Consider the following 16102-nt stretch of genomic DNA (forward strand, 5'->3'; position numbering starts at 1 on the left):
CCCTTAATATATTTACATCTCTTGCAAACATGCATATTTAATACATTTGGCCTTATCGTCTCTAAAGTGCCTTTGTACAAGCACAGATAGGGCCTGCATGGTGAAAACAACAAAGAAGCCACAGGGGGGCCACATTGCAGTGACATGTTGTTATTAATCCACAGTTTAATATAGGCCTACATTTTATATTTATATAAAGCAATAAGAAAACTCCAGAGTGATTAACATGACAGTTTAACATCAAAGGTTTTTTTTTTAATAACACTTTATCATTGTTGTAATACCCCCCATGAAAATGAAAAAAAACAAAAAACCTCCCGTCGGCTCTCTTCTCATCGCTGTTTCTACCCGGTCGTATTTGACAGCGGGACCAGCGCAGCACGGCAGGACAGCAGCTATGGCTAAAAGTGATGGATGCGATTACTTTAAAAGAACCAGCCTGTTTTGGATCGTGTTCGTGATACTGGGGATGGGATATTACACTGTAAGTTCATTAAGCTACGAGTTATAATCAAAACAATACATAAAACGTGTAAATCATCGTAGCACTGTAAATGCTACCGTGTTGTGTTGCGTAAAATGTCCTCCGGGTCGTGTACTATTTTCAAAATAAAAAAACGCTATGAAAAAAATGTTATGCTACCGTTTAACACTTGACATTTTGTGAAAATGTTGTTATGTTGCCAAAGTAGCCTTCGAGGTCACTGTCAAGTCATATATCAATTTATATCTAATCTTATCGGGATGAGATCAGTCCTCTCTACGATCAGAGTTCAAACTAACTTTTTGTCCAAAGTCCAGTGGACAAGTTGGCTGTCTAACTCTACCTAATGTTTGCCACCATCCGTTGTGCTTTAAAAACAAACAGCACCGTGCCAAACTCCATTCAGAATGAGATAACGTCGTCTCTCTGCCAACTAACATACTCCCTTGCGAAATTCACCACAATGAAGCTGGGTAGTCTGTAGGTATTTTAGTTTCGTTGTAGCTAATGTAGTAGTCTTTTGTCAATGTAATATGTGCCTAATTGACCATTAGACAATAAATATTGGCAAAATGTAAATTGTATATAGAGTTATTAATTGTTGTGCTGGGCAGAAAGGTAACATGAATCAACATGTAACCTTTTAAATGAAATTTGGTACAAACTTATACAATTATAAGTACAAGTTTGCTGTATTCATTTAGGCTATATTTAGCACCACTTGCCAAGTAAACAGGGGCTTTGCTGTAGTAATATGACAGATATTCAACAAGGTTCATTGTTTATAAGTCATTTAATAATCAGTAATGCATAAGACAAACGGTCTCTGCCGTCCAAACCATAAATGAACTGCAGCCTCTGGGTTCAGGGGCCCATCCAACAACGTCCCTTTGTGCTTTCCATGCAGCCGTCAGAGTCCATATGGACACATAGCTGAAATGTCCCAGGTGGACAGAAGAGGACAAAAGCAGAGTGACACAATGCTACATTATGTAATTTAGATTTCACTGGGATTTTCACACTTAGAGATTTTTATACTAGGCTCGTGTGTTTCTTTGTACTACACTTTTTCATAAAGTTTCCTTGTGGGAGGGGTATAGACATGTCATTTGGCATAAAAAAAAATAGCTATCAAGTGTGGCTTAAAATTCTGGTATGTCATGAAACACAGAATAAATTCATATAATGGGACAAAATATACAACTAACAAGGTGCATTACTGTTGAATTGGTTTTCGCACTTTGGAATATCTTCAAATTCATTATAATGTTGTATTCACTGATATAATTGGGGTCAATTATTTTGAAATTAATAACTTATCAAAACAAAGAATTATTGGCAAAATGATGGCATAAATGGGATGTAGTGTTAAAATTTGATTGCTCCCCAATCCCTACTCAAAAAGTGATTTCTATCTCTACAGATGCTGTCAGATTAACTGGTTGTAATTTTCTTTTTTTCAGTGTAAATTTTCTAAAATTGATTCTGACAGTAACATAGAAGATATGTATTGAGATTCGGAGCCTAACAACACGTCTACTCATTCGCTATCACATGACAAAACTTAAATACCAACCCACCAAAATAAATCCAACATGGTGCAGAACTGATTCTCCAGAACTGTGTTAAATTTAATTTTGGTAGCAGATCTCTCAATCAGGCTGCCCTTTGTGGTTATGATGTCATATTGCACAAACAGGAATCACAGTAGTATACAGCTCAATATTGTCACTGTATATCTGAAACAGCAAGCCTTAGAGCAGACAGATGATACTTAGAGTCAAACAGCATTGGACTTCTTGGTTAACTGTATGCCATGGAATGTGTGCCAGATTGTTGCACAGTGATTATCAGCACAAACAGTCCTTTGACTTAAATGTCATGTTTAAGGATCCCTGAAATTCTGACTAAATGAGTTTGGACTTGTTATGAATAGGTTATGTGTCAGAGTATTAAATAGGTTATCATAGGGTAATTCAGTGTCAAATCAGATAGAGGTTTTTGTTCAAGTTTGAGATTTTGTTCAGACTCGTATAATGCTAATTTCAGTGAAAATATTTTCACACATTTTTTTTTTCACACCTTTCCAAACAAAACTTCAAGGTCCTAGGAATGAGTCCACATAGCCATCTTTGCCATATGTGTATGTTAGAGCCCCTGAAATTTGGTATAACACAAATCAGACTGTTTTTTTTACCTTGAAGTATGGAAACATCCATATGTTCATACTTCATGGGTCTGCTTGTGGCCCAAAGTATGCGCTATTTTATTTTTACCCATTTTCAAGGACCAGAAATGAATAATATGGCATCTGCTTGTGCTTTTCAATCATTTGGATCTGTTGAATGCCGTTGTACCTGTGCTTCTACCAAATGTATTGGCTCTAGGAGTTATAGCTCTGAAGATATTGAACCCTAAAAATGACAAAATTCCAAGGGGCAAAAAATTGTCAATATTTAGCTCGCATATTTCACAGAGCTTATCTTTTGGTGTCAAATAGCATAAACACATAAAGTACAGTTTCTCTCAAAATCTACAGCATAGGTTGTAAGGGTTAACGTTGCGCTACTCCTGCTGTGTTTTGCAGTGCATCGTGTTCAAGCCGGAGATAATCCCATTTGAGCACCTGGGTCTGTTTGGCAGCTTCTGCAGACACCTTGTGGACAACTATGCTGGCATAATGTACAAAGGGTAAGTGATCCTCCTGTTAGTACGAGGCATGTATTTTTGTCGATCACTTCCTCAGAGTAAATACACTGAAATTGAATTACTGTTCCTTGACAGCTCTCACATTCAATTCAATTCAATTCAGTTTATTTTGTATAGCCCAGAATCACAAATTACAAATTTGCCTCAGAGGGCTTTACAATCTGTGCACATGCGACATCCTCTGTCCTTCCTTACATCCTCTGTCCTTAGACATCCTCTGTCCTTAGACCCTCACATCCTCTGTCCACACCCTTACATCCTCTGTCCTTAGACCCTCACATCCTCTGTCCTTAGACCCTCACATCCTCTGTCCTTCACATCCTCTGTCCTTACCCTCACATCCTCTGTCCTTCCCTCACATCTGTCCACAGGAAAATCCTCTGTCCTTCCCTCACCACAGGAAAAAAAAAACCCCTTTAACAGGGAGAAAAAAGGAAGAAACCTCTGGGAGAACGACAGAGGAGGGATCCTTCTCCCAGGATGGACAGAATGCAATAGATGTCATGTGTACAGAATGAGCAGCATAACAGAGATACAACACATTCAATGTATATGACATAAATGATTCATATAATAAGACTACTTATAATAACAGCAGCAATTATTACAGTAGAATTATAGCCATGAAAATAGGGATAGTAATGTGACTAATAATAATAATGGAAGTAGCAGTGGGTGTCAGTCGGCTCACAGCAGGAGGCACGACTACGGTCCAGGTACCACAACGATTCATGGAAACCTGCAGAACGAGAAAGCAAAAGGGCTTCAGGGTGGAAGTAAAGCTAAAATGCTAAAATCACATGCTCCAATAGATGTTGTCTAATTTGAATGAAAGGCAATCAGCAGGTTTTCTTTACAGCAGAGCAGCACCGGTGATCAAACGATGTGCAAAGTACCCTCACAGAGCTGAAATACAATCAGCAACAGCATTAGTGTTTTTTCACCCCCATTTACACTTCCATTGGTGGGGCACTTTGCTAATTAGGCCTTTAAGTCACATGACTGCTGTAGCACAAACAGAGTATTAAGACTGCAATCGACAGATTAATGTTTTGTTGTCGTTTGAGACATGTGACATGCAGGACAGCGGTTAAGCCTGAGTGCTCCATTCAGTCTTTGGTGGTTTGATGTTTGGTGAAGTTGTTAATCTGATTTTAGGTTGTCATGTGACTCCTCTCCGCTCTGTGATGTCATGGCGGCCGGGTGTGACTCATTTTTGCATGAGGGAAGACGAGACATCATGTATTACCATGGTCTCTGCTCGCGCTCCTGAATTTGAACTTAAAAATTGTGACCTCTACAGAATATTTATCCAGAAAAATAGAAATAAAAAAAGTTAGAATATTAAGTCTGTTAAATATTACACACGTCTTTCTGTTACAGATGGTGGGCCGCCTGGGCGATCCACGTTTATGAGGCCTTCGTTGCATTGAGGATGTGCAGGTAAGAATGACAAGAACCCACTAGATTTGTCCACTAGATGATGATGTAATCACATTTTTTACAAACCTTCTATTATGAAAGTTTCATGTCCCACAAAACCCCCAAAACTCACCTTAAACGCTCTAAATGTCAGAATAAATACAAATTTCAAAACCGGACTTTCACACACGTTTCCACCTCATGCTTCAACTTGTCATCATTATTTATTTTACAGCAAAAAACAAGGTAATATTGAATGTAATTTGTCCAATTTTGATCTTTAGAAACACATCAGGTAAGCGGCCATGACCAGTATTCCTCACATTTTAGTTATGTATTCATTTTTCTTCATAATTTATCGACCCATTTGTCCATAGAAATTGAGGTTTAAGATCAAATTATCAATTATCAAACAACCAAACAAAAGGTTAGGTTAGAAGTTTGGACACAATGAAACGGCTGCTGTTTTGACTTTGGTTCATTGTTTTCTTCTCTGCAGTAACAAAGGCATCAGTGACACGGCCACTCGCTGCCTGTGGTTTGTCCAGACCTTTGTGTTCGGCTTCGCCTCCCTCGGTCTGCTCCTCAAGTACGACCCCGAGCGTCCCAAACAGCACTGAGTTCAGCACCAGAAGCCCACAGAACAACCCTGCATAAGCTGAAACCAGGAAGACAATCACTTCCTTGTGCCTCTTCTTCTTCTCCCACCATCTTTCTCTTTGATATGAATTCCTGTGGAGGAAGTGACCTTTCTGTTTTACTATTTCTTTTAACATAAACGTATTGAAGTGATTTTTTTTCCTACGATGGACATAACTCTGAATTTCATTCCATAGATTTTATATGAACAAAACCATAGACGTTTTTATCGATAATAATATTAACATAGATTATTTCAGCATCACAGTTCTCTTGATGAATCTGCCGTGGGCTGAATATTTAGTGCAATACAAGGGGGAATCTTTTATGAATTGATTTTGTACTCTCTTGATGTTTACATTCAGCCTGGGTGATAGCAGGCGGGATATTCTCTGAGCTGCTGTGATAAAGGCCAGTTGGCTTCAGATAAGTTCTCCGGGATAAAAAAATAAAGAGAGCTGCTGTATGTGTATATATACTTTAGTGCCTCGAGTTCAACTTTTTAAGCTACAGACTGGAAGTCCTTAATGTTAACACTGCAAAAATAAAGAGTGACCTAACAAACTGAATGAAAAGTGTTCTGCTGCATCAATTTTATTCCTCTTGAAATGCTCAAAATGCGCCGACTTTATTCTATACTTCATTGACTTTGACTGAATTATTCACTCAAAATGTATTATAATAAAATGCACAGCAGGGCTTGGAGCTAAATGCTAATATCTGTGTGCAAACAAAAAAGGCATACTATAGTATATCACTGCTAGTATATCACTATGTTATGAGATATAAAACATCTCATAACATAGTTTGCCATTAAATGTAATAACATGGCATAGTATAGTAACCCCCCCCAAAAAAATAAATAAAGTATATCATAACAATGAGTTTAGTAGGCCATAAAAATGTCATAAAATGTCATAATAGTATGTAATTAAAAATAAATATATTTCATAGTTTAGTATGCCTTAAAAATGTCATAGTATGATGTTTTTCATAAAATGATAATATGATATGTCATATAAAAATGACTTTAACATCTCGTATCATACGATACAATTAAAATGTAATAATAACAGCATTATAAGGCAGTATAGTACTGCCATCAAAATGTCATAAAGATGATAATAGCATAGTATTTCACACCGGCCCTGATGAGCCCAGACAAATGAAGCTCTAGTGTAAGTTCAGTCAGGAGGACAATACTCTTGTATGCTTAGTCTCGTAGTTTATTTCTCATACATCTGCCATTCTCTCCTCACGCATGCTCACTCATGATTTTCTCTTTTTCATTGTTCCGGGACTCAATCATGATATCAGCTGTTTAGATCAGCAGATTTTTGTGTTTTGTGGACAAATAATGAAGCTACCATCTATCACTATACATGGTAACTTCATTATTTATCATTTATTTCACTGTGTGCTCTGTACTTGATGGGGTTCATAATCCTGCAGAGAGGACGGGGAGAGGGGGTCATGAGTCGGAGTCCAGCAGTAAACTCCTGCTCTCATCAGGTTCATTTGACTGCATGAGCTTCATACAGATGTTATGACAGAGAACATCTGTAAACTGGATATCTTAGAGAGATAGAGCAAAGTGTAAACCCAGCTGAAGTCTCTTATTGTATTAATGACATTTAAATCAGTCAACAAAGGTCACCTCCCCTTGTTTCCCTCATTATGAACACTATTTAAAGAAGCTGGCCTCCTTCAGGACGTCGTAGCAGACCTCCACCACCTGAGGGCGTAAGCAGTACCAGACATGTCAGGGAGAGAAGAGTTGAAGTAAAATCACATCACAAGAGGATTGAGAGCAGAAGGATTCCTACCTTGATGAAGGATTTCAGTGGAAGAACCCTTTAATGACCTACTAACATTCATATCTGCAGACCTGATGGCTCGTTGTAAAACTAGAGACTGGTGATTCTTTTTAATGATCTACTTAATTCACTTTCTAAAGAGCCAAAGAGCTTTTTCACAGCAGACATGTTGAGTGGTTACTGAGAACATCAACATGGCTGTGTTGCGTTCAAGTGACCCAGTGAGACATCACTCATTTTGTTATTCACAAAAAGGTTCATCAAGTCAAAATATATTAATATCTAATATCTAAAATAATCATGAGCCCCTCAGTGATGAAGGTCACATGTTTTTTTTACTATAGAATAAAATAGATTATTACAGAACCAGCTCCTGTTGTTAACCAGCACCTTTAGATACAATTTGGAACATTTTTATGAGATAACATAAAGGTTATAGCTAGAATAATGTCATACAGTGTTATTTATAATGTATATATCTATTCAGAGGCAGACACATTTCATTTTTATTTGACTGTTTATTTTATTTGAACGAGTTTTATTTCATTTGTATTTACTTTATTTCTGTTATTTCTTTCTATTTGTATTATTCTTGTTTTTAATTTGACTATTATTTTATTAATGTTTTTTCTTTGGATAATTTAAAGTTTCCAATTAGCCTAAAGTGCATATCTTTGGATTGTGGGAGGAAACCTGAGCACCAGGAGAAAACCCACGCAGACACAGGGAGAACATACAAACTCCACACAGACAGACAGGTGGAGGTGTCTCTGTGAGGCTGCAGTGCTAATCACTCAGCCACTGTGCCGCCCTCCATCAGCTCCCGGTAGATCTGGAAGTCTGTGAAGTCCACCAGGGCCTGGAGAAAACCACAGAGAACATGTCTGGTATGAATATATCATACAGCACCAAACCTCTATTACAAATATTTACATTCAGAAGAGAATCAGAGCTTCAAACAGTTCACACCTCAGATATTATTCTAAGATGTTCTATCACAAATATGTTAAACATCATGTTTTCTCTTCATGACTTCTACAGACTTGATCATTTCTAACATTAAAACATCTGATGAACTGAAAATACATTGAAAGACACTGAGACACCAACACTAAACATGGAGGGAGCTTTACTCCATCAGCCCAGCAGACTGTTATTACACACTGATCTGTTTGTTCTCTAGAAGCTTCTGTTTACCAGACTGAGTGTGTCCCTCTGCTCCTCCACTGAGGTCTTCACATGGCAATAGGACAGGTGGAGGCGCCTGCAGAATCTGGTAGAAGGCTGCAACCTGAGCCCTAGGTGGGACAGTGGCTGGAGGTTGCTGGTGGAGGCTGTAGGTGGAGATACTGGTTACAGCAAACTGCCAGAATCTGCAGGTGGAGGCAGCAACTGCAGGTTGCAAGGCTGCATATTTGAACTGGAAAAGGCTGGAGGTGGAGCAGGAGTCTGGAGCTGTCTACCAGAATCAACAGGTGGAGGCCAGGGCTTTAGACTGCTGGGTAAGGATGGAGGAGGCTGTGGTTCAAGATCCGAGCTGCAGCCTTTTGCCAGAATGTGCAGGTGGAGGCAAAGCTCTTGAGTCTGGCAGAGGGCTGCAACCTGAACCGCAGTTGGAGGCAGTTCATGGCTTCATGTTGCTGGAGGTGGAGATCTGGTTTGTAGCTGTCTGCCAGCAATCTACAGGTGGAGGCATTGGCTTTAGGTTGCTGGCAGAGGTTGTTGGTGGAGGTCCGAGCTGCAGCGGTATGCTAGAATCTGCAGGTGGAGGCGGCACCTGCAGGTTGCTGGCAGAGGCTGTAGGCGGAGGTTCTGGTTGCCGCTGTCTGCCACAATCGGCAGGTGGAGGCAGCATCTGCAGTTTACTAGCAGAGGATGTAGGTGGAGGTTGAGCATGCAGCTGACTGCCAGAATCTGCAGGTGGAGGCAGTGGCTTCATGTTGCTGGAGGATGCTGGAGGTGGAGATCTGGTTTGCAGCTGTCTGCCAGCAATCTACAGGTGGAGGCATTGGCTTTAGGTTGCTGGCAGAGGCTGTAGGTGGAGGTTCTGGTTGCAGCTTTCTACCAGAATGTGCAGGTGGAGGCGGCAGCTGCCGATTCTGTCAGAAGGCTGCAACCTGAACCGTAGTTGGAGGCGGTGGTTTCAGGTTGCTGGCGAAGGCTTTAGGTGGAGGTTGGACTTGCAGCTGTCTACCAAAATCTGCAGGTCGAGGCGGCACCTGCAGTCTATTGGCAGAGGCTGTAGGTGGAGGCTGTAGGCGGAGGCTCAGCATGCAGCTGTCTGCCAGAATCTGCAAGTGGAGGCAGTGGCTTCAGGTTGCTGGCAAGGCTGTAGGTGGAGGTTCTGGTTGCAGCTTTCTACCAGAATCTGCAGGTGGAGGCGGCGGCTGCCGATTCTGTCAGAAGGCTGCAACCTCCGGTGGTTTCAGGTTGCTGGCGAAGGCTTTAGGTGGAGGTTGGACTTGCAGCTGTCTACCACAATCTGCAGGTGGAGGCGGCACCTGCAGTCTACTGGCAGAGGCTGTTGGTGGAGGCTGTAGGTGGAGGTTCAGCATGTAGCTGTCTGCCAGAATCTGCAGGTGGAGGCGGCACCTGCAGATTGCTGGCAAAGGCTGTAGGTGGAGGTTTGGAGGTTGCAGGTGCTGTCTGTAGGCTGGAGGCAGAGGTTGGATCAGCAGCTTACTGAAAAAGGCCATAGTTGGAGGTTGGCAGAGGCTGTACATTTAAGGTGGATGTTTTCAGGTGGATGGTGGAGGCTGTAGGTGGAGCATGGAACAAGAGTGTGCTGCATTTACTGATTCAAAAAGGAGAATTATGAATCAATCCTGCTTTTGATTTGAGTTGTGTGACTGATTAAGAAGACTTAAAGTATAGAAATACTTAACTTAAACTATAGAAGTACTTACCTTTAACTAAAAATACTTAACATAATAATACTTAACTTAAACTACAAATACTTAACTTAAACTAAAAATACTTAACTTATACTACAATAACTTAACTTAAACTACAAATACTTAACTTAATAATACTTAACTTAAACTTATCATTCTTAACTTAAACTACAAATACTATTATCACATTTCATCTTATTGAGCTATTCAGATGTTTTCATCTGAACTCTATCTCTTAGCTCTTTTTGATGGAGGTGTCGTCGGCTTTGGTTCTCCAGAAGTGTCGACATGATAAAGCGGAGGATGGACTCCAACCCCGTATGAGACTTCCATGTGGACACGTCCGTCTTCATCAGCTGATGACGTAAACGAGGGACGGTCCAGTCTCTCCCACAGCTTCTGCTTGATACAACGTCCACGCTCCAAACTGTACGGACGAACCCGGCCAGTCTGGAACCTGTGAGAGGAGGAAGAAACAGAAATAAATCATAATGAGTCATTTAAACTGGAAAATAAATCAGTGAAAGATTTTTAAGTAGCAATTATTGAATAATATAATAATATTCTGAATGAAAGAGTCAAACATACGTCAGCATATCATCCACCACATGATGGTAGATCTGCCGGTACTCTTCCACAGAGTGGTTGAGGATCGTCAGAGGGCCGTCGTGGTGCAGTGGAGCAGAGGAGGACTGGGGGCCGGGGGCCACGTTGGAGACCACTGGCAGCTCAGCAGGTGGGATGGTGGACAGAGGCCTTGGGGACAAAGACAACGGCATGTCAGCAGCTGGAGTGGAGGACTGAGGAGACACACTGTTTACCACCTCTGGAGTTTGAGCAGAAGGTTTGGAAGGACGAGCCGCGGAGGTCCGCGTCCTCTTCTGGGGACGGTTGGCAGTGGGAGCAGAGTGCTGCTGGTTTGGGGTTGAATTCAGCACCTGGGGAAGGTGAGCAACACACGAGAGGACGTCAAGCTCCAGATTACTAACAGTTAACAGTAGACTGTGTCCCTAAATATTCAATATGTTCTGCCATGTTAACTTTGTAATTCTCTGGTTCTTGAGGATCACATTGTGAACAATCTGGGACATAAACTTTATTTAAATCCAGAATATGAAAGTCAAATGTCTGACCTGGTTGTCCCTGCAGCATGGACACTGTCTGCAGGCTGCAGGCTTCCTGTCTCTCTCTGGCCGGCGTGCACTGACTCTCCTTTGTCTCCAGTAGTCGTGGTCTCGCAGGTGGATCGGCTACAAAACACTCACATGTTAGAACGAGGCTTCACAAGAACAGGAAACGCAACAAACAGCACTGAAGAATGTGAACTTCATAACACAATGTTCTGCAGTAAAATTAAAAATTTCTCCTGAAAGATGACATTAGTTTTACAACCATGTAGCCCGGAGACAAAAACATGCTACTGGTCCTCTATTAACTCCTGATCCTCACACACTCTGATCAATGTGTGCAGTTTATTTGTGCTGAAATATCACCTGGACTCAGATCAGCTAATCAACATATTAATTTAGGAATATGCAACACGTCAGTGAAATAAAAAGAGACACAGGGGTCGTCTTCAGGACAAAGTCAGGTCATAAAGCAGAACCCACCTTAAGGCCCTTATAATATCAGTGTGTGTTATGTTTTAATGCTTCATATTCATACAAAATAATCAATTCAATGAACACCAAACAATAAGTTTTGTTTGGAAATATAAGGTCACAAATCTGCTGGGAATTAAAGGCCTCTATAGTTGAAGTACTTGTGACTACACTTAAATTCACAGTATCACTGTGTATCCCAGCTGGGAGCTGCTGATACATATTTGTGATATTAATTGTGTTATAATATATATATTAAGATAACATTAATATCAGTAAGGCAGCCATTATTATGATTAGTTTGGTCTTTTTTAGTGATTAGATGAATTGATCCGGTTCAGTCCAGTTCTGACAGTAAACTAATGACTTTCTACATTGTTTATAACAATGAACTAATCATGATTTCTGCTTCAATATTAATATTAATATCTGCTCCATGTGACCCCGGGGTGGGTTCAGTGTTCATGAGTCTGTTAACAAAGTATCAGTGAACTATGAGGCCCTGAACGCCTCAACGGTGAAACACAGAGAAAACAAGGTGGACTTTAAAGAGTTCAAATCTCACATTCTCCATGATGGAAGTCAGTTGTGTCTCTTTCTTCAGTCTCTGTGAGTCTTTAGTTTAGTCGGGAAGCAAAAAGTCTTCAGTAGAGGAGATGATATTTGAGAAACGTTGAGTGAAACTCGTGAACAAACTTTTCTGGACCGTCTGAGGTTTTGTTTTCGTTCAAATGATGAACTTCTGTAAATGCTGCACCTGAAGATGAAACCATAGCAACGATGGAATCCTTGACGGCCATTTTGTTACGAGCGTTCTTACAGTCACATCTCACCTCTGTAATGTAAAGTTTCATCCACTCAGCCTGCTAAAGCCCTGAGATCAAGTCCACATCTGACTAGGAAGAAATGACGAGCTCCTTTATTACAGACGGCTCGTTTGTAGCTTTAACTGACGGACGCGCAAACACACAGACATCAGCAATAAAACATATTCACGTCTATTACAGATTAAAATGCTCATCAAAGTGTGTAACATGTCAGAATAAATTCACATCACTGGGTCTGTAATCCGTGTTTCTATTGATGTTCTATTTTTTCACTGTTCACTATTATTATGTAGCCTAATATTATTTATTTGAATTATAAGTTCATTAAATACTCGTAGTCATCACACAGCAGCAAAATCCATAAATGCATCGATCATTTTTTGCATGCATGTATTGTTAATATCATAACTTAAAAAATATACCAGTACTTACAGGTTATAGCTAGAACAATGTCATACAGTGTTATTTATAATGTATATATCTATTCAGAGGCAGACACATTTCATTTTTATTTGACTGTTTATTTTATTTGAACGAGTTTTATTTCATTTGTATTTACTTTATTTCTGTTATTTCTTTCTATTTGTATTATTCTTGTTTTTAATTTGACTATTATTTTATTAATGTTTGTTCTTTGGATAATTTAAAGTTTCCAATTAGCCTAAAGTGCATATCTTTGGATTGTGGGAGGAAACCTGAGCACCAGGAGGAAACCCACGCAGACACAGGGAGAATATACAAACTCCACACAGACAGACAGGTGGAGGTGTCTCTGTGAGGCTGCAGTGCTAATCATATAATATAATTATATATTTTTTTGCATGCATCTGACATGCGGACTGAAATCTTTATTATTCTAATTAAAGCATCCTCATAGTTAAATATAGGAGCTTGTATGAGTCCCATAGCACTCTATAATCATGCAGGAGTCAGATATTCATTTATATTCATGAATCATATTCAAAACAAGTGTCCCACAGTAACTCAACTTGAAGTCTTTACACTTTACTCTTATAATGCTAAGGATGGATTTAAAGTGTTATGTCGTGCATGTGATGGTTGATTAATATTGAGCAAAACACCTGAGCGGGCCCTCCACTAATACCTAATATTGTGGACTTTGTTGTCTTTTAGAAAAGCCCTGTTTTATGATTTCTGTTATTTGAGTTTCTATCAGCCTCCTGGTGCATATTTCTAAATAAAGTTGTTCGTAATCAAAGTGACCTGGAGCCAGATTAGTCCTGGAGTCCTGGTTGGTTCCTTGATGTGAGGGCGACTGATGAAGCTACCATGTATAGTGGACTGTGTGCTCTGTACTTGATGGGGTTCATAATCCTGCAGAGAGGACGGGGAGAGGGGGTCATGAGTCGGAGTCCAGCAGTAAACTCCTGCTCTCATCAGGTTCATTTGACTGCATGAGCTTCATACAGATGTTATGACAGAGAACATCTGTAAACTGGATATCTTAGAGAGATAGAGCAAAGAGGAAATCCTGCTGTATTAATGACATTTAAATCAGTCAACAAAGGTCACCTCCCCTTGTTTCCCTCATTATGAACACTATTTGGAGAAGCTGTGCTCCTTCAGGACGTCGTAGCAGACCTCCACCACCTGAGGGCGTAAGCAGTACCAGACATGTCAGGGAGAGAAGAGTTGAAGTAAAATCACATCACAAGAGGATTGAGAGCAGATACAAACCTACTTTGATGAAGGATTTCAGTGGAAGAACCCTTTAATGTCCTACTAACATTCATATCTGCAGACCTGATGACTCGTTGTAAAACTAACTACTATTAGTTATATGAGACATTAGACACTAACTAGTCATGTGACTGGTTTGTCCTGCTAGTCATGTGAGTTGATAGTCACTTGGTAGTGACGCGAGTTGTTAACGTTCACCAGGCTATTTTTCTAAACCTGACCAAGTGGTTTTGTTGCCTAATCCTGACTTCCTGTGAAGATGGAATTTTATTTTGAAAAAACACCATGCATGTAACGAGTAGACACTGACACGCTGTCCCAGCCACGTCCAAAGCTAACGCTAGAGGGGAACCTAGAGCGTCATAGTTTGAAGCTCAGGACTGCTGACCAAGCATCAGTATTTGATGAGTTGGGGGTGAGAACGTGTTTCGTCTATTCACAGGTTTGATCCCACCACTGAGCGCCACGGAGGTTTTGATCTGCTCCGTCACTCCTTCGAAGATAAAGGCGCTCTCCCGTCAGTGACACCGATTCCGATCAGGAGTAGGGAACACGTAATAAGAAGACTCAAAAGGACAGGCCTGACAATACGCTCAGTCAGAAACTCGAAAAGACAGAGCCCGGGAGGTCCCTCGAGCAGCAGGAGGCTCGAAAAGCAACAACTCAACAACCAGCCCGGGGGTACATCTTCACATCGGAGTCCTGGTGTTTCACAGTCCCAGGGGCGTAGGTTAAGTGGAGAGGCTGCAAAAGTGGCGAAGTTGACCGATCAAGCTGTACGGCCTACTGACACCCTTCAACAAGAGTCATCCGATCAAGAGGGAGACGGGGAGTGGGACGGTGAAGAGGAACGGATAGACAGAGAGTGTCACTCGAACTATCCTACCGATCCTACATCTGCTGCAGAATCGTTCGAGGAGGAGGATTCCGATCTCGAATCGGACTTTAATGATAGACTAGACAACAGACCTGAAAGGACAGGTTGTAACGAGCCTGAAACGGACTCTGGCGAGAACGAGTATCTTGTTTCTATGTGAGATCTCTTATCGTGTCTTCCCATGTGGCGAAAAGGAAGCAGCCTGTACCTGGGCCCCAAAGTGCTTGTATGATCCGATATTTAGAGGGGCTGGCTAACAGTGTGTGTGTGTGTCTCAGTTAGAAGAACCTTGCTCCTCTGTTGTACTGTCATATACGTATTTCAATCTAGATTATAGAGCAGAGGAACCGAAGGTTGTTCTTAATACTCTGGATAGTTATTTTGTTAAGAAGTGATACGGATTGCTTAGTTTGATATCTAACTTAGCGAAATGTTTTACACCCTGCGTGACTGCCTGGAACTCATCCTTGTTTGACATAATAAAATCACGTGAAATACCGGTACATGTATCAAGATGTCTTTGATTCTCTCTGTCTTTTTCTCCGGAATCCTATACCTGAATGTATGTACTCATCATCCTTATAAGAGATAATAATGAGCCTATACAATGGTACATGTCTCAAGCCTTTATTACTTCAGACAGACAGAAAACATATGAAATACGAAACACATGGTACACCAACAGTAGTATCACATATGTACAGAGCCTTCATGTCACAAGGGATTCAATCAGAGCTGTTTCCTGCGGTACATGTGCATGTAAGCTACCCCATCATATATGTTAGATCCTGCTTCGTATGTTCTCTTGACATCCTCCCAGGTCACGTCTGCAAGATACTACCTGTCATCCTCCCGCACATAAGCTGTGTAATGTCCACAGTAGTGAGTACCACTGTGGGCTATAACAGCTCGTCAGGGAGATTCTTTTCGATGAACACGGGGATTGTGTTCGACTTATCGAGTGTACACTCGACTGCGTTGCAACTGAGGCAGCGTATACGTTTCTCCATCTTGATGTCCTACAATTATCCCCATATACACATATATACAGCAAGCTAATCCCCCGTTAGTTTGCTGTATCTGTGCTGCTGCACTGACTGCTGTGATTGATGCTCATTGCTCCTCTCCTCC

The 16102-nt window shown here is 40.8% G+C and overlaps 1 protein-coding gene across 1 annotated transcript; it reads left to right on the plus strand.

The window, feature by feature from the left end:
• The first annotated feature begins 350 nt into the window (after nucleotides 1–350).
• On the plus strand, nucleotides 351–5829 carry tmem254 (transmembrane protein 254). The gene is made up of 4 exons (XM_054600520.1): nucleotides 351–484; nucleotides 3072–3175; nucleotides 4577–4636; nucleotides 5115–5829. Exons 1-4 carry the CDS (start codon nucleotides 398–400, stop codon nucleotides 5233–5235), a joined length of 372 nt encoding a protein of 123 aa, XP_054456495.1. The 5' UTR covers nucleotides 351–397; the 3' UTR covers nucleotides 5236–5829.
• The last annotated feature ends 10273 nt before the right edge of the window (nucleotides 5830–16102 follow it).

This window comes from Anoplopoma fimbria, chromosome 6 (genome assembly GCF_027596085.1).
Source record: "Anoplopoma fimbria isolate UVic2021 breed Golden Eagle Sablefish chromosome 6, Afim_UVic_2022, whole genome shotgun sequence".
Classification (NCBI taxonomy): Eukaryota; Metazoa; Chordata; class Actinopteri; order Perciformes; family Anoplopomatidae; genus Anoplopoma; species Anoplopoma fimbria.

Bases quoted from the DNA above. Each gene is read 5' to 3' on its own strand.
- tmem254 (XM_054600520.1), top strand. From the start codon at position 398: ATGGCTAAAAGTGATGGATGCGATTACTTTAAAAGAACCAGCCTGTTT. The intron at 485-3,071 runs GTAAGTTCATTA...TGTGTTTTGCAG, and splicing joins TGGGGATGGGATATTACACT to TGCATCGTGTTCAAGCCGGA. The intron at 4,637-5,114 runs GTAAGAATGACA...TCTTCTCTGCAG, and splicing joins GTTGCATTGAGGATGTGCAG to TAACAAAGGCATCAGTGACA.